General features: G+C 39.0%; 1 protein-coding gene across 27 annotated transcripts in view; it reads left to right on the top strand.

Moving 5' to 3' along the window:
- ARPP21 (cAMP regulated phosphoprotein 21) overlaps positions 1 to 20,800 on the top strand; it is a 126,458-nt gene that overhangs the window by 16,303 nt on the left and 89,355 nt on the right. For 18 of the 27 annotated variants that reach the window (XM_072328837.1, XM_072328835.1, XM_072328834.1 and 15 more), the window contains exons 2-5: positions 14,971 to 15,139; positions 16,795 to 17,000; positions 17,852 to 17,887; positions 18,696 to 18,785. In XM_072328837.1, coding sequence (XP_072184938.1) covers positions 16,833 to 17,000; positions 17,852 to 17,887; positions 18,696 to 18,785 — 294 coding nt within the window. In that variant the 5' untranslated portion in view covers positions 14,971 to 15,139; positions 16,795 to 16,832. Of the gene's footprint in view, positions 1 to 14,793; positions 14,885 to 14,970; positions 15,140 to 16,794; positions 17,001 to 17,851; positions 17,888 to 18,695; positions 18,786 to 20,800 lie in introns of those variants that run through there. The other 9 variants (XM_072328816.1, XM_072328821.1, XM_072328836.1 and 6 more) reach the window with 5 other exon arrangements.

Below are 20,800 nucleotides of genomic sequence, written 5' to 3'. Positions count from 1 at the left end.
AAATTCCACTGACACTGAAAAAAAAAAAATTCTCCTTTTGCATTTGAGCTCTTGGCAACCCAAGTAAAATGAATATCCAAAAGTTAAAGGCTAGAGAGATCTTAGTGTACAGAGGATAGCAGTAAGGCATTTGATAATGTAGGGGGAGAAAGGAATAGCCTCTTGAGGAGAGCTCTTAGGACAGTGATATGTGCTATATTACCAGTAGTTTGTAGCCTGCATGAGTGAGACTCGGACAGTCAAGTTATTGGTCCTCCAGTAGCCTGTCAGTTGTTATAATACCTGCAGTGGTTTCCACCAAAAATATGGGAACTGCCTCAATTATCTCTGCTCAACCTGAGACTCTGCAGTAGTTTTTGCAGAGTAGTCCTCTGAGAGGAGGGAAGTCTTCTAAATGGTTTTAGAAGGCTGGTTCTAGCCTCCCTAACTGAGGATCTGTAAGAGTTGTATTTTGCAGTTCTGCCTAGAGATTGCAGCTAGGATGAGAATTTTATTAAACTCTTCCCTTTTCAGTCCCACACACTGAAGAAAAGGATCCTTTGCATTGAACAAGTATAGGTGGGAGGCAGATAGGGAAAGAGCTGCTAAGATCCATGTTGACGTAGCAAAACAGCACGGGAGGCAGGTGTGTTTGTAGCTTTTACTTTTCTGAAGGTAAACCACATTAATTACCCCTGACTTTATATGTTCAAATTGGTACCTTTACTACAATACTGATGTACCTAAACTACATAGTCGAGTGATTTTTTTTGACAGTTACAGGAATAAGAACACCTTTGTAACCATGTTTTGCTTTGTGTTTTCTTTCAGTTATTTTTTTGGAGTGCCTCTGTGATGAAAAGGCTAATAAGAGGAATTTACAGCCTCACGTGTTGTCAGTCTGAAATAATGATTTAAGTTTTGTATAGCCTACTTGCTGCCCAGTATTGGTGTTAATCTTAGCTCTGTCTGTCCTGAGATGGAGTGTTGTTATGCAGCTGTATGAGCAGCAAACAAGCAGGTCCTGTTTAAGTATTTGCAGTGTACTGAAATGTCAGATACTTTATTTCTTAGGATGTCCCAACTATGAAAAATTACTACACAACAGAACAGCCTTCAGAACAGTTGTGTTCATGTCACACTCAGATCATAACCAGTGCACGAGAGATGCAGTATTTTGCTAGGAGACGAGGCAGCCAAGAACCAGGCAGTCATTGATGAGAAGAACATAAGTATAGCAGTCTGAATCAGGGCAGTTGTGGAGGCAGGAAATATTCAGCTTTTCTCCTCCTGATAAGTTTGAAAACTTTTAATTGTGGCACCATCCTGTCACCAGCTTCAAACAGTGGGGTTCAAGTATCATGCATGGAAGACAACATGCTTATAAGTGCTAAGTTTCTCCTTTGCTGTTGCTTCCAATATGATCATTAAAGGGAAGCAGGTGCCTGGTTTCTGTCATGGTTTTTTCTGTTTTTTTTTGTTTTTTTTTTTTCCCTAAATTGGTGACATGCTATTCAGTCATGTGAAGGAAGCCTGATTCTATAAAACTTGCCTGGATTTAAGATGTTGATGAAGTCAGTATGTATTAGGAGAAGTCAGATAAGAGACGAATTGAGGAAGTGCTGTGCACTCCCTATGTATTCCTTTTCTTCAGAGACACTTCTTAGAAAGAAGTAGGTGTTTCCAGCAGTTTGAAATGTGATGTTTCAGAAAGCAGTAGCATGTTTGGATTTTTTCGGAGGAGAAAACAATCAAAGGAAGGTTAGTATTTGCCTCTTCAATAATCTCTCTATGTAAAATGTCCTAGGAACTTGGGGGGGGGGGGGGGGGGGGGGGGAGGGGAAAATCTGCAAAACTTAAATATTAAGGCAAGTCACTTTAAGCGAGAGCCAGTTATCCTGCAGAAGACCTTCTTATGACTTGTTAGTGGAAAATGGAAGGTCTTTAAGTTGACAGAGAGACAGAGGTCTTTCCTTGACTGGCTGCATCCTTACTGGGAGCACAAAAGGGATCCAGCTCTGTAGGTGGTGCTGCGCATTAAACTTTCAGTGGCAAGTGGTGTATAAAAGGGATAGTGGATTTACTTGCAAGGTGTTTTAAAAGTCTGTTAGTATAATTACTGGTATTCCTAAAACTTGGTTCTCTTCATTGTTTTTTTTTTAAACTGAGCATACCACGTGCTTAAAAATGACAGCACAGAGAAGTGATGGATTTCTTCCTCTCTTTTCTTGCCCTAACTCCTGTAACTTTTCCTTTCTTCCCTTATTTTTTGATACAAACAAGGAGATTACATACCAATAGTCCATTAGTACAGTTCTGCAGTTGGCTGTAGGATTGTTGGGATGGCTGCTGATGGTTCCACCAACAATCAGAACTATGCTGAATTGCATGTATGTATTAAGGCATAAAACGTAGAATATACCAACAGATAATATTCCTTATAACACATTATGCATGCTGTGGGAATCATCACTTTGAAAATCTCTACTTCTGTGTGTTTAAAATCTCTCTTGAAATGTAACATCGATGTATTTTTTTCTTTAGCATGTAAATTTCTTCGTGCCTGCTGGTGATAAAAATCAGGTCATGAGTACCAGCTCAGTATCCCTGTGAACTCTGCATAGCAACCAGTCCTCCTCCCTCTTTTAATGTATTTGCAGCAAAAATGGGTAGAAGAAGAAATAGTAATTTGTGTTCATGCAGTGAATCGAAAACTCTAAAACAGTAAGTTCCATCCCAGTGAGTTCCAAATGATCTCTGATAAATGTTTTTAGAACAACGGATTGAAATATTACTCTCTTAGCTTGCGGACAAAAGTAAAGAAGTACTGAAATTTTTTGCCAAGGCTACATTTCTAGATATCAGAGGTTACTAAAACCTGTAACTGTGAGGTGACAAGCAAGTTGCCCTGATCATACAGCAAGCCTTCATCTCTTGTCTTATCCTGTGGTGGGACTCCTGAGCTGTATGCGTCTTCTAGCTCTCTTCCAGCCTCATCCTTCCTTTATCCTGTTCATGTTGCCTCTAATGTTTGAATGTTTTAGCTGTTAGCCACATGAAGTAACTTACATAGTGTAAAAGTCTGTCTTGAAGCAGGTCCTGCTAGGCTCAGCTGAGGAAGATGGCTTCTGGTCAGTGTTATTGCCATGCTTCAAACTTGCTCCTGTCATGCTCTTCTTAAGACTCCTGTTGAAATTGAAGAGAGCTTGTGTGGAGCAGCAAGATAGGGAGTTGGGCTCAGCAATCCCTTGCAGTCCCTGACAATCCCTGCAATTCTGCAATTCTATGATAGCTTATAAACAGCAGCAAAGTTTTGCATTTGAAAGGATTTTGTTCAGTTTGATGTAATTTCATTTGAGATGCAAAAGCCTTTAGTTAGATCACTGACTAGAAGTTGAGACTTTCCGGAGAGTTCAAGCTGCTTAGGTGTCCAACTTTCCTCAGAGATTAATGAATGATTAAGGGTCTTTATTAACTTACTGTAGCAGAAGTGCTGCATCACAGCTTGAACCAGTGATTGAGCAGCAGATGGGAAGGCAGGGCCAACCCAGGGGAACTGAACTTACATATTAGACTTCAAAACCACAGTCTAAATAGTTTTCTGAAATATTTGCAAGGAGCTGCAGCTTTTCATTTCAGTAGTTCTGTATTTGCAACTGCTAATCATCTTGGATTGATGCTGGAAGAATGCGCTATGAGATAGCGGCTATTACAGTCACAGATTCATGCCTCCTTTCTTCTAGACCAAGGTGAAGATTTAACAAAACCGAATATTTTTATGGTCATAAACTAGAAGAGAGGTCTTAGATTGCACGGTTTTTCTTCTGTGAGCTGTTTGTGTAATTCTTCACGAGAATGAAGATTCAAAAGAGGCAGAGAAAGAAGAGAAAGAACTTGCTGTTCTTTGACATTTTGTCTGCTTAGTTGTTCTCTAATGCACAGAGCAATAGCCCTTACGCATATAGCTTGCTGAGCTCCCAGGCATGAGGTGGTTTCAGTGCTCTGTTCATGGAAGACTGTATAAGGATCAGGGCTTTTCTGGCATGCTTCTTGACTTGAAACAAATTTAGCCCATGGTTTTTAACTGAGTTTTCAGTACACTTGTCTGTGTGGTGCGGTTCCATGAGTTGCCACTCTGTTTGTTCATTGACCTTCCTAAATCATAGAAATTTTCTAAACATAAGTTACTTAAATAGTCAGAGAACCACTAAGACTGTGCCCACAATTGTTCTGACTCATGGTGGCTGTGGAACTACTACAGAGTAAATTACAGCACTGGACTTGCTGCTAGATACTTTATTTCCTGAGTTATCCGGTGGTTTTAATAAGGAACTTCCTCCTGTTGTACTTTTAGGGGCATATGTCACTTGTCTGGCTGTTCTGTATGTATTGTACTTGTGTATAGAAGCTGGTGCTGATTTGTAAAGTCAACTTGGTCTTTGTATTTTAAGGAGAAAGTAGAGAACGTTGTACAGAAATAGAACTTTATGCTGTAAGTAGCAGAAGTATTTTGAAAATTAAGTGAACTGAAGCTAATTTCAAACATATTTTAATGAGGAAATTGTTTTTTAAAGTCTTTCCTTAGGTTTGTTTTCAGATATTGCTATAATTTTAACACTGTCAAATAATTACTAGTTTTATTGACATTTTTTTTCAATGAGAAAATACTTGGTATTTTGGGCTATGTTTTTTTTCATTAGGTTGAAAGATTTCATTCAGTCGTACGTACTTGAAAGTCATGCATTATTGCAAGCTCATTAAATCTCCATCAGAGTTGTTGGTGTGTGATGATTTACACTTGTTCCTGCTGATATCTGCTAAAACTGGTGCTTATAGTCAACACCTGTACTTAACAAGTTCTTGGGTGTTTTAAACACGTACTGAAATTGATGTTATTTGCTTTTTTTGGGGTTTAATAGTTATAAACCAAATTTCATAAGTACTATCTGTGGTTTTTTAATACTGCAGCATGTAAAATACCAGATCTTAAGCAATTCCGGCTCTTTATACTTTTATATGAAAGTGTGATTTTTCTACTTCTCAGTGTTTCATTCTGTACAGTAGGTAGATGGTCTTTAAGCAATACTAAACTAGGAGGTGGGTTTTGCTAGTAGACTGTACTCAAAGTAAAGCAAAACATACAGGATCCTAGCTTTACTTCTTTCATTGCCTTTTGAAGGAAGTTATAAGGCAGATAATTTCTAATGCTAGGTGAAATGACAAGGGCACAAATTTGTAATGTTGCAGTTAGACGATGCTTAGGGTAAGTTCTTCTTTATTAGGAAGGCTGATTTGCGAGAAGGATCACAGTTCCTCAGAACCTTACAGTGACAGAGTGGTTATTGACTTGCCCTTTCTCATAGTTGTCATGTTTCATCAGCCTTTGAAAATCTTGAGGATATCAAAATAAATCCTGAGGCTCAAAAGCATAGCATTATATATTAAGAAATATTGGCCAAGCGGATTCTGCCTTGTGTAAAGTTACAGTTCTAGTTCTTGCAAGGGGAAGGTCAGCCTAGACTGAGGATGCCATTAAATTGGTGAACTGCATTCAAGGTGGGACTTCTGTTTGTTTTTTAACATAGAGAAGGAAAACAGAAATCCTACTGGACTTTCAGTGAGGGGAAAAGTTCTCAAGCTTCTTCAGAGGACAGTTTTTTTCCTTCCTTTACTAGAAACCCAGGAGTACTGGGACAGATTTTTAGCTGTGTGACTTATCTTCCAAGTATTTTTATGATCGGGTTTTTAGAGAACTGTATTTTGTACATTAGCAGGATTGTTTGCAAATGGGAAATAAAATGCGTACTTTAAGAGTCTTAATCCAAGGATGTTTCATTCTTAAATGGGCAGCAGAACTGTACCAGTGACAGTAGTCTGCATGAGAGGCACTTAGAGTCATGCTCAGTTTGCTTAAATGTCACTAAAATCATTGGGCTTAATGGAAGACAAACTGTTAGGTGCCTCCAGAAAACAACTAAGAGTAGGGCACTTAAACATTCATATCCAGCCAACGTGAAATTGTAGATGGAGAACTCAGTGCATCTGAAGCTACAAAGTACTTTAAACATTCAGAACATTTATGGGTAGCTGTCTCAATTTTTATGAATATATTTTACTTTTCCAAAAACAAAAGTCCCATTTAACTGGCATCGAAACGTGAAAATACAACTTGGAGCACAGAGGTCTGTCTTTTAAGTGACTATCTGTTTATTGGAGTCAGTGCAGAGCTAGTGTTTTTCCTTCAACCTTTACTAAAATATATTCCATTCCCCCATTTCAGTGTTCTACTTTTTATAATCAGATTGTTTTTTACACTTTGATTTGCAGCACAGCAATGAGAAAAGAGTGATGGTGCAACCATTGTGCAGTGGCAGTGGAATATATTATGGCGTATAGAACTTCTGTCCTGTACTCCTATTCTGTAATTTAAATCTTGCTATTTTTGGACCATTGATGTAGTTAGTGGTTTCTAGTGCCAAGTAAGACAGATTGTTTCACAGCAGGTAAACACAATTTTGGATATTATAGATATATTTTTTTAAAAATGATATTTGAACTTGAGGAGTCTTCAGTCTGTATAACAAGATTTAAAGCACTCAGAAAAACCCTCACTGTTTTTCTGAGTGGGTTTTGAGTGTACTTTTTAGATAAAGTATGTGTTTTCCACTTTAAATTTTTCAGAACACATTCCCTGGAGATGCTGGCTTGTATATTTCATTTCTGCTGTATATTCATTGCTCGTTTGTGAGTTCATGTGTCATGAAACTTCCGCCTAGGCATGTGTGAGTGGGCAATTGCATTTTAACAAACCTCCTAGCTCTATTTCTCATGCACGTCGTAATTTCTTCCCTGAAAAGCACAACTAGACATCCAAATGCTTTTTTTCTGACTTTTCTTTTGTTCACAATATCACACAGAGTCTGGAATTACCCCCTGGAAAAGGCAAACATAATGCAGAAACCACAGGGATTCTGGCAGGATATCTTCAGAAGCCAAAGATTGAAATCCACTCTAGGAACTGCCACTTCTGATTTTATAAACCAGGGTTTCTGCCATTCATCAAGTTCTAGTTGTAACTGCTTTTGAAGATTTCTTCCCCTCCCTAACCATTAGGGTGCCAGTATAAAATACCCAAATTGTTCAGTTTTCTTCTGCTTTGGTTAGACACTTTGCTTTTCTTAAGGCATTGATTGCAATATCTACTATCTAGGGCTGGCGCTGCTAAATGAGTTATATATCCATACCTTTCTGAAGATGAGCAGTTACACAGACTTGGAATCTCCAACAGCATTTTTGTAGACGGCAGGGGAATTGAGAGGACACTGATTGCTTTGTTTTTGCAATTGCGCGTGAGCTGAGTATACTTGGTGCGTAAGTGCTTGGAGCGCTTACAGAGATGTAGAATGACGTCATTGGCTATAACATGCTTTTAATCAGTTGCAATTTTAGCTTCTAAGTTATAGTTTTAGTTTTCTTGTTCCTTCTTTTTCTTTTCATACTGTGGTGATATACAGCATTGAATTCAAACCATGGCATGTTTTAGCGTTCTTTTGTAAAGTACGGGGTTTTTATTTAACTGCATTGCCTAATATCAGCCAAAATGTGACTGACAAAATGAGATTAAGATATTTATATAGAGTATAGATAGAGTAAAATATAAAATGTAAATATGTAAAATTAACAGATACCTTGTATAAATATGTATTTATATGTAATAATATGTTTATAATCTCCCTGAGCTGTTGGAATAGTAAGATAACTAAAGTTGTTTCTGCTGTGGTTTACTTTTCCTTCAGAATCACTTCAAAGAGAAAAATGGGAACAGATCTGACAAGGAAAAGTGATGGTGATCAAGAAATTCAGAGCTTAAAATGAGGTGCAGATCCTCATGAGATTGAACATTGTTAAGATATTGTTTCTCCTCCATGCAAGATTTTAGGCAGGATACTGATATCTACTAAGATAAGCTTTCTTGATGAGAGATTGTTTCTACACAAATTGTTTGCCCTGGACTTTACTCTGCTAAGTTTATTCATGTTTGTAAGAAGCCAAGAGCTAAGGCTTTATATTTCAATATACTGTCTAAAACAGGATCGAAAAGAAATGTTAGGAGTGTGTCTGCAATGGTAAGTATAAAATAATAATGTAATAATAAAACTTATAGAACAGTCTTGCAACAGTCTGGCAACTCCCTGAGGGTCCTGTGATTATTGACTTCGGTAGAAGAGGCTCAAGCTATAGCTACGTAAATTGTTTGGAATATGAGTCTGGTAAATTTGTCATGCATTAATACGAGCTTGATATCTCTTCACATGGAGGGTACAATTATGCAATGTCTGATCAGCAAAGGGAAAGGAGAAAATACCTCAGTGTTATTGTTGTTTATAAATCTTGAAGATTTATGGCTTTCTAAAATTCTTTTGTCTGGAAAGAAGAATTTTTCTTTAGCTGCAGGCCAGTTTTGTTTAAGAAAATTCTATTAGGGAGAAAAAAAGAGTAGCTACTATATTAATTCTTGTAACCAAAAGAGAATTTGTGGGGGAAATATAATGTATTTTGTTTCTCATGTAAAAGCTTTTTGCTGTTCAGCAGTCAGTGTTTGTCTGCTCTGGCAATTGTAGTATGGGTCTGGTTCATCAGCATAATGCTGCTTTGCTGTTAGCAATTATTTTCTTTCAGGATTTGCCAATTAAGCTAGCGCTAGGGAAAACGCACCTAATTTGTCACGAAATGGCAGGATGAAATATAGGCACCATTATATAAATTGGGAGAGGAATAAAAAAATCAGGAGGGGTGTGTGAGAAGATCAGTGATACTTGGTCTATTCCTGCAGCATTTTCCTTCTCTTTCGGCCTTCATCCACTGGTAATGCTGGGAAGAAGTGTAAAGCAATTGGCTATGAGTTATTGCCATCCACGTCCCATGTTATGCTTTAAAACAGATAAAACATGATTTTGTTTTGAATGAGCCTACCCAGAAAGCTTTATTGAAAGAATATGCTAGAAGTGCTTAAAATGTAGTTGGTTTTGTTTTGTTTATTTGGACTTAACTTCTTTGTTTGGTGTAATTGAGGCTTACAGAATAGGGCATATGGCTTCTCTGGACACTTGTTTATTACCTGAAGTCTGTTCAGATGGAATTCTTTACAATGTGTTTGCTTTCAATGAAGATGTGTTTTCTAGCAAAGTCCTTAAGCTTTAGGAAAAAACTGAGTAAAGAGATGAAGTTGAACTTTCACCTGCTGTGTGTAGAGCCAGGTGGACTGAATGTGTGATGACTGGAAGATATGTACAAAAAGTGAGACTGAAGGTAAACGATGGAACCAGCATATTCTTGTGTTAAGTGACATTTAAAGTGAGTTGTGTTTCTTAAACCTCACAGCAGAGCATGAGGGGATGTGCAGTTATTCCCCACAGGAAGAGAAGATTATCAAGATGTCAGGTCATTGCCACAAGAAGAAAGATGTAGAAAATACTTGTGTGCAATGGGATTGCGGAGGATTGTGTCCTGTCTAGGCAGTGGGACTCTTGGACATCCTGACATGTTACTGATGTGCTCTTTGGAACCCCTCTAAACCTGACGTAAAGCTTATCAGTCTTTCAAGAGGACTTCGGGATATAATTGCCTTTGACAGCCAAGCAATAGAGCCAAGGGAGTTCTGGTCCCATTTCAGTTATTTATTTGCCTATATTGGCTATTGGAGTCATTATAAAACTTTACATGACTTGTGTGTGCCGAGAGAAGACTTGCATGCATTGAAAGGATGACTGGGAACCACTGTGTCTCTGTGTTTGGAGTCATGGGAGCTGTTTTCCAGTGACGAGTGTCTGACCAGGTAGTTTAATGACTTCAGTTCTAGGGAAATTGGTCAAAATTAGGTCCACAAATGAGACAGAAATTGGTATGCGTGTTTCAATGTGCAATGCTGTGAAGTCTGGGCTAAAGAAAACATCTCATTCTGAGGGTGCTGGATATGTATGGATATGTGGGTATGTTGGATTATCTTGTTAAAAGTTTGGGAGTTGCTTGGCTCCTGATAAACTGCCGTGATTGACATTTATTAGCCAGACCAATCAATACCTTGTATCTTTCATGCTGATCCTGGAAGGCTTGGAAATGGCCATCATAACAGATAAAAGAGCAATTTTTTTAGCCGTTTCCTAAGTATGTAAACAGGCTTTCCCTGTAGGCCATCACTATTTATTTTCCTGTGCAAAGCTCCTAGATTTGCAGAAATAAAACAAGCTAAAGGGAACATCATTGCTACTGCTTGGCTAAAGATGATGACATTGACATGAGGTCTTCTGACAGGGGATTAAAGCAGAAAATCTTGGTGGCAATCCATGGGAGCAAGAAGATGCCTTTGAAATATGAAATCAGTTATAAACCATGAAACAATGCTTTATAATTTTTGATTGTTAGAATTGTCTCATCCCTGTTGTAATTAATCCAAACTGGATTTTGTGTTCAGGTTAAGAGGAGAGCCAATGCTAGTCTTTATGCCTTTGAAGACAGAGTTCAGCTGGGATGCTGTTCCTCTTATCTTCTGTTCTCTCCTTTTTTCTGTTTTAAAAGACAACTGGATGTCTCAAGGACCTGAAATCCAGAGTAGTTTGATTCATCTATTTCCATTGCATTTGACCACTGTTGCTACTGAGGATTATTTGCTGGATTGTTTAAGGTGGATTAGTAGCCTGCTGTTGCAAGATGCTCATGTTTCTGCCAGCCCTAAAAAACAAAATTGGCCTCTGCTATCTGACAGTCAGTGTTAAAATGCCAACAGTGAATAAATCTAAATAGCCTTCTATCTGCAAAGGTTCTGTGGCATGTAGGAGCAAAAAAAAAATATAGGCAATTGCTGCATCTGTTTTGTGGTGATGATGGAGAAGGAGGCAAAATGAAGACCAAGAGGAGGTGGGAAATGAGGCTTCAAACGCTGTTAAAAATATCTGTGCCTTAAGGTTAAGCAGGCAGGTTTCAAGTGCATGGTAGAATTTCTGTGGGAAAACAGGAAGGGAGCACTTAGTATGGCCAGTTTAGTGGTGTAGATCCAGAAGAAAACTGAGTAGTAGAGTATTCAAAATAAAAGCTCTGAGATTTACTTCATTTGCTGTTTGTTTGTTTTATTTTTTTACTTTTTAACAAGTTTTCGTATTCTCACACTTTGGTTGAAGGTGCTGGCAGAGACTTGAAGCTTTGTTTTCAGTGTAAACCCAGAGATTGCCACAGAATTGCTTGATGCTGGAACTTTTAAGTAGGGGTCAAATAATGGGGAGTTTGACACTGCTGAGGGCTGAGCGTACTGATAATTTGGCGGTCATGCTTTAGTCCATTTCCTGTGGTTTCCAGGGATTAGTGGTAATGAATCAAATCTGTATTTGAATGTGAGTTTGAATTTGAGTGTGAATGCAGTATGTGTTGCATAGTGGAAGTAATGCCTGACTTCTTATAGCGGGAGAGTGATTTTTACCTCTATATTTCACAGCTTTATTTGGAAAATACATTTGGGTATCACTCAGGCAGGGTGTGCTGTGTTGCCTCCTCCTGGTTAAAGTGTTCGGGCTTAAAAACTGCTTATCTTCTCTGAGAGAGGACATGACAACGATGATTAAATGAAATTTAATCATTTAATGAAATTAAATGAATCATAGAATGGCTTGGGCTGGAAGGGACTTAAATAATGATCTAGTTCTGGCCCCTGCACCGTGGGCAGGGCTGCCACCCACCAGACCAGGCTGCCCAGGGCCCCATCCAACATGACCTTGAGCACCTCCAGGGATGGGGTACCACAGCTGTACTACAGGGCAGCTGTACTAGAGCATAAGCATCTCAAAATTCCTCTTTTGGTAACGCATGTGAACAATACCTTTGAGACCATGGAGGCATTTGCTGGTGCCCAATACAAGAATGCTTACTCTCCTGTCATGGGTTTTGTTAGAGGCTTTGCTGTTTAATTTCAGTTGGTGATCAGATTTTCAGTGAGGTGGTTTTTCTAATGCTTTTGCTTGTTGTTCTCTTCTGCTTTTCTTTTTTCTTTTTTTTTTCTTTTTTGACAGCTCATCTTGGTATAGTTTCTAAACTCGTGTGTTAATCTAAGTGTATATCTTCCTATGGGTTTTTCTGGGCATATGCGTGGTGCGTGTTATGCAAGCATATGTGAGCGCACGTGCCATCCTGCAGCCCCTTCTCTTTAAGCTCTGGCAGCATCTGCTCCTGCACAGCAGCACCCTCAGCTTTTGAAGTAAAAGCCCTATTGATAAAGAAAACAGTTCAAGAAAAATCAGCATTTTCATCCTACAGCATATGCTGATCAGCTGGCCTTTATAAATTCTTTACTAACTGATGATGCGATTTCTTTGGAAGAAGCTCAACAAACAGCTTGGTGAGCACCTGTATCTTCTGTTCCATGCTGTGTGCGATGCTCATGTTGCATTAAGTAATTAGAAGCTCAAACGTTATTGCAGGCTCATGCAGACCACCTCTAAGATCCCAACATTGTATAAAGTAAGACTCACTATTAAATGAGGAAGAGCAAAGCCTGTTGCTAGGCAAAAACCACCTGTCTTCCCAAGGTTGGAAGCTCCAAATGCATGTGTTCTGCCTCCTGCGTCATGCCAGCACTGAGGTCTGACAGTCAAATCAGAGCTGACATTTCTGATGTGCGAGGAGGAGAATGATCCAGTATGCTTCTCCATGGCAGAGCTGTCACCTTGGGACTGACAGTAGCAAGAAATGCTCATCCCTGAGTGACTGTGGATCCTGGGAACATGCGGAAAATAGAAATGCATGTCCCATCAAAACGCCTCACTTCTAATGGCTGTTTTCTGCCTGATGCCACTTTGCTATTTCCATCCTCCCTGAAGTATTTTATAGAAATCTGAGTCCCTTTGGAAACCCACCCAAACAACCAGAAGTGTGTCTATCTTACGTATTGTAGTATGTAAGTGATTAGTCATCACTTGTAAATTACCTAAAGGAGGGGGAGGAGGGAATTTATATTAAGCAAAGACGAAGAGCTTGACTAAGTGGTATACGTCTCAGCCTTACCTGTCTTCTTGCCATATTTTTTTTTAACCTGGAAGTAAAATCTGGAGGTTTTAAAAACCATCTTCCCAAGAAACACCTTCATTTCAGGTTGGATAGATGGTAGCTGAGCACTGTAAGCTTATTTTCATGCTTGTTTGCTTTCTCAAGGAAAATCTGAGTTGTTTTAACTTCAGATTCTGTGATTTTTCTCATATTTTTCCATTGAGAAATTATGTCGGCATTAGGAATCTTAACAACATGGGGAATTGGATTTGTGAAGAAATGTCTGTGAAGCATGAGGTTATGTTCAGCATCAGTGGCATAAAACTATGTTGGAGTTGGAGGCAATCACATCCTGGATGCGATATTCTTTGCTTGCTTTGGGGTTGGTTTCTTGGTTTGTTCTTTTTGTTTTATGAATAGTTAATGCATACTGCGTCGTGCATTGAAGAATCCTGGGATAATTGCTTGTCGTCTGATTTTTTGGTACAGTTAGCATGTTTGGAAAGTGTTTGATTGCAATATTATCTCCCCTGCCTGGCTGCTTTTCAGGTGAAACTGCAACTCACTGTACAACTTCGGGTTTTTCTGTGTGTCTTTCTCTTTTTCTAGAAGTTTTCATGGTGGTGGTGTTGGGTTTGTTCTGATTGGTTCACCTCTGAGTGTTGGTTTATCGAGTATATATTTGCATGTACTTGAGCGCTTAGGCATAATTTTCCATGTTGTTACGTTGCCACCCTCATCATGGCGAGTACATTTATCAGTGAGATAAGTAACTGAAGATACCCTGCTGACCATACTGACGTGTGAGTAGGCTCTGTCTTACTCTGCACAAAGTATTGAGTGTAAGTTTATGGCGTTGTAGGAATGCATAGAGCTGTCTACTGTTTTCCTCTCTGTCTGAGGCTCTGGAGGGAGCAGGACCTGATGTTGCGCAATGCTGAGTTGGGTTTCAGTGTCATGAAATTCAGCCACTTGAATGCTGGGAGCTCCTGTTAGGTGCCAGTATTGCCTGGCAGCTGCAGCCAGGTGTGGCTTTCAGTGTGCCTTGGAAGCAAGGAATTTGAGATGATTTTCAACTTTTGTTTTCCTTCTGAAGCAGAGTGTGCTCTGTTTCTTGCTATTTTCCATGTTTGTGCACATGTACCAACTGCTTCAACCTCTGCACATAGGCACTGAGGAGTGGTTAGCTCAGCACAAAATTATGGCTGTCAGATGATCTTTGTCCCAGAATGTTTGCGTTATTTCACACCTGTTATTCAGGTGGCCAACACTCTCCTGATGAACAGCATATGTTGGTTGCAATGCAGTCAGTACAGTGCAATGAGGCAAATCTTTGGGTCTATTTCTCCAGTGATAACCTGGAGATCTTGTGTACAGTGGAAAGTTCTTTTGGGAATTGTGTGGGGAGTAGAGTTTCAAAAACATCTGCCTCCTCTTGAACTTATATTTGGCTTACTAAACCCCAGTTCACCTCCCTGGTAAAGGAGGTCGCTTTCCAGAAACCCCCATCTAGCTGATTTTTCAGTCCTATTTGAAGATTAAATTCTAGTTGAAGCAGCAGCTGTCGTTTAAAAACAGGCAAGTCTTTCTTGCTCATGCCCTCAAAGATTTCTGTTGAAGCAAACAGATGAGCTTATATATAAATATGTATATGTGCTTTTTTTAATGAAAAGTGCTGGAATTCACTAAAAAAGGTTAGAATTGAAGTGAGTAATCTTCAGTGCATAATGCAATTGTTAATTTTAGTTCTTTGCGTAGGAGCTGTTATGCCTTGAACAGCCGGCTCTAGCCTTCATTAGAGAAGAAGCAGGCAGTTTTGAGACAGGTGGAGCTGGATCAAGCCGTGAAAGTGATTTACTTGAAGCTGGTCATTAGTGTTAGAAATCTGGTCTTTGTCTACTGCATGCTTACCCATACCATGATTGTTACTGTTACTGTTATTTACTTTTCGTCTTTTTCCAGGTTGACGATGGTCCATCAAACTCTCTGAAGAACCAGCATGGAGATTGGCATGCTGAACTGCTAATGGGGACATGGGACTCAAGTTGTCGTTGATCATTTGTGTGGACTTAACTAGCGAAGAGCAACAGAAGACGCTAGGAAGACACTGGGAATTATAGCAGTTTTTCAGGTAAATGGTTTCTTTAGTGTAGCTGCTTAGCTGTAGCTGGTTTTTAAATGTTATGTGAGCATGTAGATGAGCTGTGCGGATGATACGCGCATGTAGAATTTGTGTATATGCACGTCTTCACTGTAAATCCACAATGAATTAAAGACCTTTTAACTGACCAACTCTTGGTCTCACGATTCATCATGCTTTGAAATTTTAGCGAAGTGCTTCAATTATCAGCTATAGCTGTAGGTTAGCCAATAGCTTTACTTCTCCTGGGTAGAAGAGCAGGGGGATGAAGACAGCTCAAATCTTGAATTGGCTTTCCGCGATCAAATTTATAAAGTGAATATTCCATGTAGTTTCCTATCTTGCAGAATCCACAGTTCTCTAAGGAAATAGCGTTTTGATGTAATGTTGGAAGGATTTTGTTTTATTTGCTTATCGTGTCAAAAGAAAAGCAAAAGCTGGAACAGATAAGGTTACAAAATACTAGTACATTTTTCCACTTAAAGCATAGCTTTACAGAAATTGAAGCTGAGTGCTAACCTGTGGAGTATTGATCAGAAGCTGTAAAAAGAAGCATGACAAAGTGGGGTTTTTCTTAGTAGCCGCTGTATCATAGTGGAGAAGTGGCAAAATCTTGTGAAAGGCTTGTAGAAATAGCTCCTCAGCTGTGGTTGTTTCTCCCGAAGATGCATCTTAAACCAAATGGATGGGGAGGAAGAATTTATTAAATTATTCATGAGTCTCACTTGACAATTGATCAGTGGGGAGACTTGAAGAGGCTGTGAGAGAAGGAAAAGAAAATAGTAATAGGCTTTAACTTTAAAAAGCATTTGGAGCTTCTGTACAGCAACTCATTGTGAGCCAAGAGTAAGTGCAGTTTGGTTAGAATATCATCATTGGAAATACCTGCCGTGGGCTTCCTGCAGGATTTCCACAGTGCTTGAGAGTGACATGGGGCTTGGGAAGGGGGTTTAGACTTTTAATAATGGAGCTGTCAGTTTGATGCCTGCAGAGTTTTATTGCCAAATTTAGATTTCGTGTTTATATTGAATTATTACCTCTCCAACTGATTTTTTTATTATTGCTATTAACCAATATTGAGCACCACAGGCTTCTGCTATATACAGAAAACATGGCTGAGTGTTGGAAAGCCACAATATAATTGTTGGCACCGGTCTTTTGTTTTTCGTTCTCTTTCATTTGAGGCTGTTGTTTTCTTAAAATTAAAAAAGAATAAGAAAAAAAAGAGGAAAAAAAAGAAAAAAAGGGATCTAGAGGAGGAGAGCACGGGCGTGCCAGCCACCTGTAAGGCAGAGCGGGTTCTTCCCTGCCTGGTGCCACCAAGTTGTTTTGTAGAGCCCCTCATCACCCCTCCCTCCACCCAGTGGTCTCAGAGCCTTGCCTTAAGCTGTTTCCCACCCCCACCACTCTTCCGTGCTCTGCTTGATTTTCGCAAGTCAATTCTGCTGTTTCCCAATGCTGTCACTTGAGTACATTGCTTCAGCCGAGGTATATGTAGCTCTCAAATCCTGAGCTCCTCGCTTTGGTTTATTTATTGAAGGGAATGAAATTACTTGCTTGGGAATGTAAAAAAAAAAAATTAAAATAAAAATTCATCCCTGGTGTTTTTATGTGTGTGTTTGTGTTGTGGTATCTTGACCTTTCAGGTCACCAAATCTTGTTATTTTAATTTCTGTCTGGAAGAATGTCTGAGCAAGGTAAATTGAACCAGGAGACAGCGGAGGAAGCTGCAAAAGAGCAGGAGTCTGCCATCTCAGAAGTGACCCCAGACAACTGTATCCTTAATAAATCTGAAAGCTCAGAACTAGAGGAGAAGGAGGAAAAACTAAGCGATGGCAAGACAGAGCTGCAGGTAAGATGGGAATAGTGAATGTGTGTGTAAAAATATTGACGTGTTGCCATTGCATTTCTGTTTCTATGACCTCTTTCATTGCCTACGCTTCCCTTATTTTATTCCTTCATAATTTGAAACCTGTCTCTTTTTCGTTGTTTTTTTTTTTTCTTTGTTTGTTTTTTGGGTCCTTTTATCTCCCTATAAAATAAATGCTGTTATTTGTTATACCTTTCAAGCTCTTTAGGCTGCTGTACATGTTATTAATTTTTCTGAGAAGTTAATTCCTACACGTCTGTGTTAAAGCTTGGTGAAATATTTGACTGTTTTCCCTCTTTGGGGATTTAGAAAACTACCTTGATGAATTTACAGGTAATACTAATAAATAATTACTTAATGTGTGGTTTGGTTTGTAGGTGTTACTGCCAACAAAAAGTTGTTTTGCAAAGCCTAAGAAGGTAATTTAACAAGAAGACTTTGTCAAATGAGGGGTTCTAAATACATTTTGCTCAATGGAATATAAAATAAGGGGGGAGACTACAATTTAAGAGGAATTTGGAGAGGGGAAGCATTTACCTAAGTATGTCTTTTCTTGTAATTCTATTCTATGCAAAAATTACACATACGCCATGTGGTGTTTGTGCTGATTGTACCTGCTTTTAAAACGAATAAAGTGAGCAGAGGTGATTCTCTGTTCTTCCTGCTTTCCAGACTGGGTTTGGGAAAGTTGTTTCTTGCAATCGGCATTTCATTAAAATACTGGTTTAGAAATGATTTAATTATTTCTTATTGGTAATGCTCTCGTTATGCCCGTTTCCCACTGAAGTGAAAACTGCCTCGTTTTTTTGTTTGTTTGTTTTTACCATACCCAGAAACGAGGTGCAAACCAGCAGAAAAAGAGATCTAAGGTAAGGGTCCATGTCTGTTTGGAATTGCATGATAAGCTACCATGGTTAGATGGAGAATTTCACTCAGATATCTGTCTGCAATTGAAGTGATGGCCTTTTGCTGGTTGGTGATGGTGTTTTGTTGTTTTTGTTTTTTTGTTTGGTTGATATTTTTCCTTGCTTTTTTGTTGTTCTTTTACTTCTAATCTTGTTGCACAAGGGTAGAGGAGTTCCTTTAGGTAAGATATATCAGGCACCCCATTATTTATCCTTTTTACTTACATGTTTTTGGGCTCTTGCGCTCATGTTAGACTGAGTGTGCCAACGGGGATGGAAAATACTCATTCCCTTTGCTTTAATAGTAAACATTTCGTATTTGCTTGTTTCAGTATTACTTTAATGTTTTGACTTCGATGTCACCTTGTTCCAGGTTGACTGGGGTTGGAGGGAGGATGGTACAGAGGAGCAAAGGAGCTTCTAGGGCAGTGGGAAAAGCTTATAATTTTTCAAGCAGAGAATCAGGAAAAGATGAGTGTTTTATCAACTTGTTCCTTGTTATTAATATCTGTTTACCTACTCCACTTTCTTAGTGGATTTAAGTAAGTGAACCATAGCATAAATTATTAAAAGCACAAAGAAACTTACTATCCTTCGTATGTGGCTCGTTGCTTACAGTAGCTTTCTGTCCATATGTAAGTCAGATATGGCTGTACTGGATAAGTACTTAGGTAGGTGTTTGGAATGGTTAGGGACAGCTGATGCGCTTTTTATGTGACCTGGGGTCAGTAGGAGTTTTTTTTCTCTCTTGTTTTCTTTCTGTCTTATTCAGTCAGGAGCTAAGGGGAAGCTCGTCCGGAGTCTTGCTGTGTGCGAGGAGTCATCCTCTCGCCCAGGAGCAGAAACCCTTCACGACAATCAGGTACGTTTACAGTCATGGCTGTTAGCTGCATGGTTGCCCTCCAACTTCTGTTGCATGGCTGCTTTACTTAATTGGGCATTTAGAAGTGTGTTTCTTGGGGGGAAAACTACATTTGACAATGAACACGTTTTTATGAAGTTATCTGGTTTAGCGTGAACTTTATTTTGAAATATTAGCTTTACATTATGTCACAGGGTGTTGTTTGCTTTTTTTTCCAGACCCCCTGAAAATTTCAGCAAATGGAAAAGAATTCAAAAGAATTAAGTTTCTAAAATTAAAACAAACAAACAAACAAAACAAATAGTAACAATCAAAAAGAATATTAATATGTCATTTTCTCTCAGGCTATCTCTTCTGAGGCTGCACCAGATAGAGTTATGAGTATACTTTGGTTTCTGGGTCCTCTGAGACTCCAGGTCATAACAGCATCCCATTCGCTTAAAATCTACAAAATCTTTGCTCTCCAGAATATGTTGGTAGAGTCAAGGGTGCTCTCTATCTAGTGGGATTTGTTTCCTAAACTCTTGGTGTAGATTATCCAGTATCGAAAAGCTCGTCTTTTGAGTCTGTCTGGTAGTGTTGTATTCCCCGTGACTGGTAGAGTTCTGTCCCTTCACCCCGGAGCCTAACACTGGTGGCAGTCTTTGTGGACCCACTTTAAAAAAACATACCACAGTTGAAAAACCTTAAATATGCTTCTTTGTTTGCCTGTGAAGAACAAGACTTGAATAAAAAACACAAACTAAAACCAAAATAACATGAGCACTGCCTATATGTAATTTGAGATATGTATGTGCAAACGAGATCAGCCATAGAGAGTATGAAGAAGTGACTTCTTGCAAGACTAGCACAAAAACAAAAATCACGTTCAAGTGTACTTTCTTTCAGTTTCCTCTGTTGACTTGAAATGAAACAAATTCAGCTTTCCTCTCGTATATGGAGAGATTTTTCTATTTTTTTATTTTTTGGAAAGACCAAAAACCAGGTTGTTTAGCAGGGGGACTTTTCCACGTTCTACTGCTCTACAATGACGTTTATGCAGTTGCTAGTTTTATTTTATCAGTCATTCTGTTCTAGGTATACACTTCTAGCTTAACATGCGTTGCTCAAGATGCGTGGCTTTTGTTCTGCTTTCATTTGTATTTTCTATTGCTTACTGGAGAATGAAAAGGAGAATAATATAAATATAAAGAGACTGTATTAAGCATGGCATGGTAGTTGATAATGTACTGCACAGGACCTGTACTGAACCTCCCGACGCCAGGCAGAGGGGCTCCAGCTGCACGCAGAGCCTGACCCTACCTGATTCCCCTGGGAACAGCAGGGGTGTCCTTGGCCATTCTGAAACAATAATGGGAGATGAAATGCTCCCTGGACCCAGCTCCCATTTTTGTAAAGACCGGGTTGGCTGGGTGTGATTAATGAGGTCAGAATTACATTTTTGCCCTCGCTGCCCTCTGGCTACTGAATGTGGCTTAGCTTTGCCACGGGACCTGCAGCCTCCTCCTTGGACTGGCTGAAGGGTACAGGAAGCTTTGTGCCAACCCAGTTGCTTTGCTTTCACTTTAGAAAAAAAAAGCTTATTTTTCTTATTTATTTTTATTTTTTAAATTATTATTTAACCTTAATGGTTTACAAAGCACAGAAAATTAATTGCCAGAGAATGTACGGTACATTGCCAGAACTACAAAGTATGGATTGTACTGCAGACTTGATGTTTGTATTTATATTTGAATACTTGCCTTCATTTTCCTGTGTAAGGAAAAAACACTTGTTTACCTGTATTACTTGATCTTGAACGCTTACCTGATAGTTCACTATGTCCTTACTTACAAGGGATGTTGCCTTTAATGTTATACTATTGACCAATACGTGTATCACTGCAATTTGAACATTTATTTTGTTGTTCACTATACTTACCTTGTATCAATGTATTTATTAACACTGTATTTTATTATTGAGAAAAATCAATAAAAACGTAACAAAATACACAGTAGCTTGCTTTCACGACTCTG

This window comes from Excalfactoria chinensis, chromosome 2 (genome assembly GCF_039878825.1).
Source record: "Excalfactoria chinensis isolate bCotChi1 chromosome 2, bCotChi1.hap2, whole genome shotgun sequence".
In the NCBI taxonomy this organism is placed as follows: domain Eukaryota; kingdom Metazoa; phylum Chordata; class Aves; order Galliformes; family Phasianidae; genus Excalfactoria; species Excalfactoria chinensis.
This window is presented reverse-complemented; position numbering and strand designations above follow the sequence as displayed.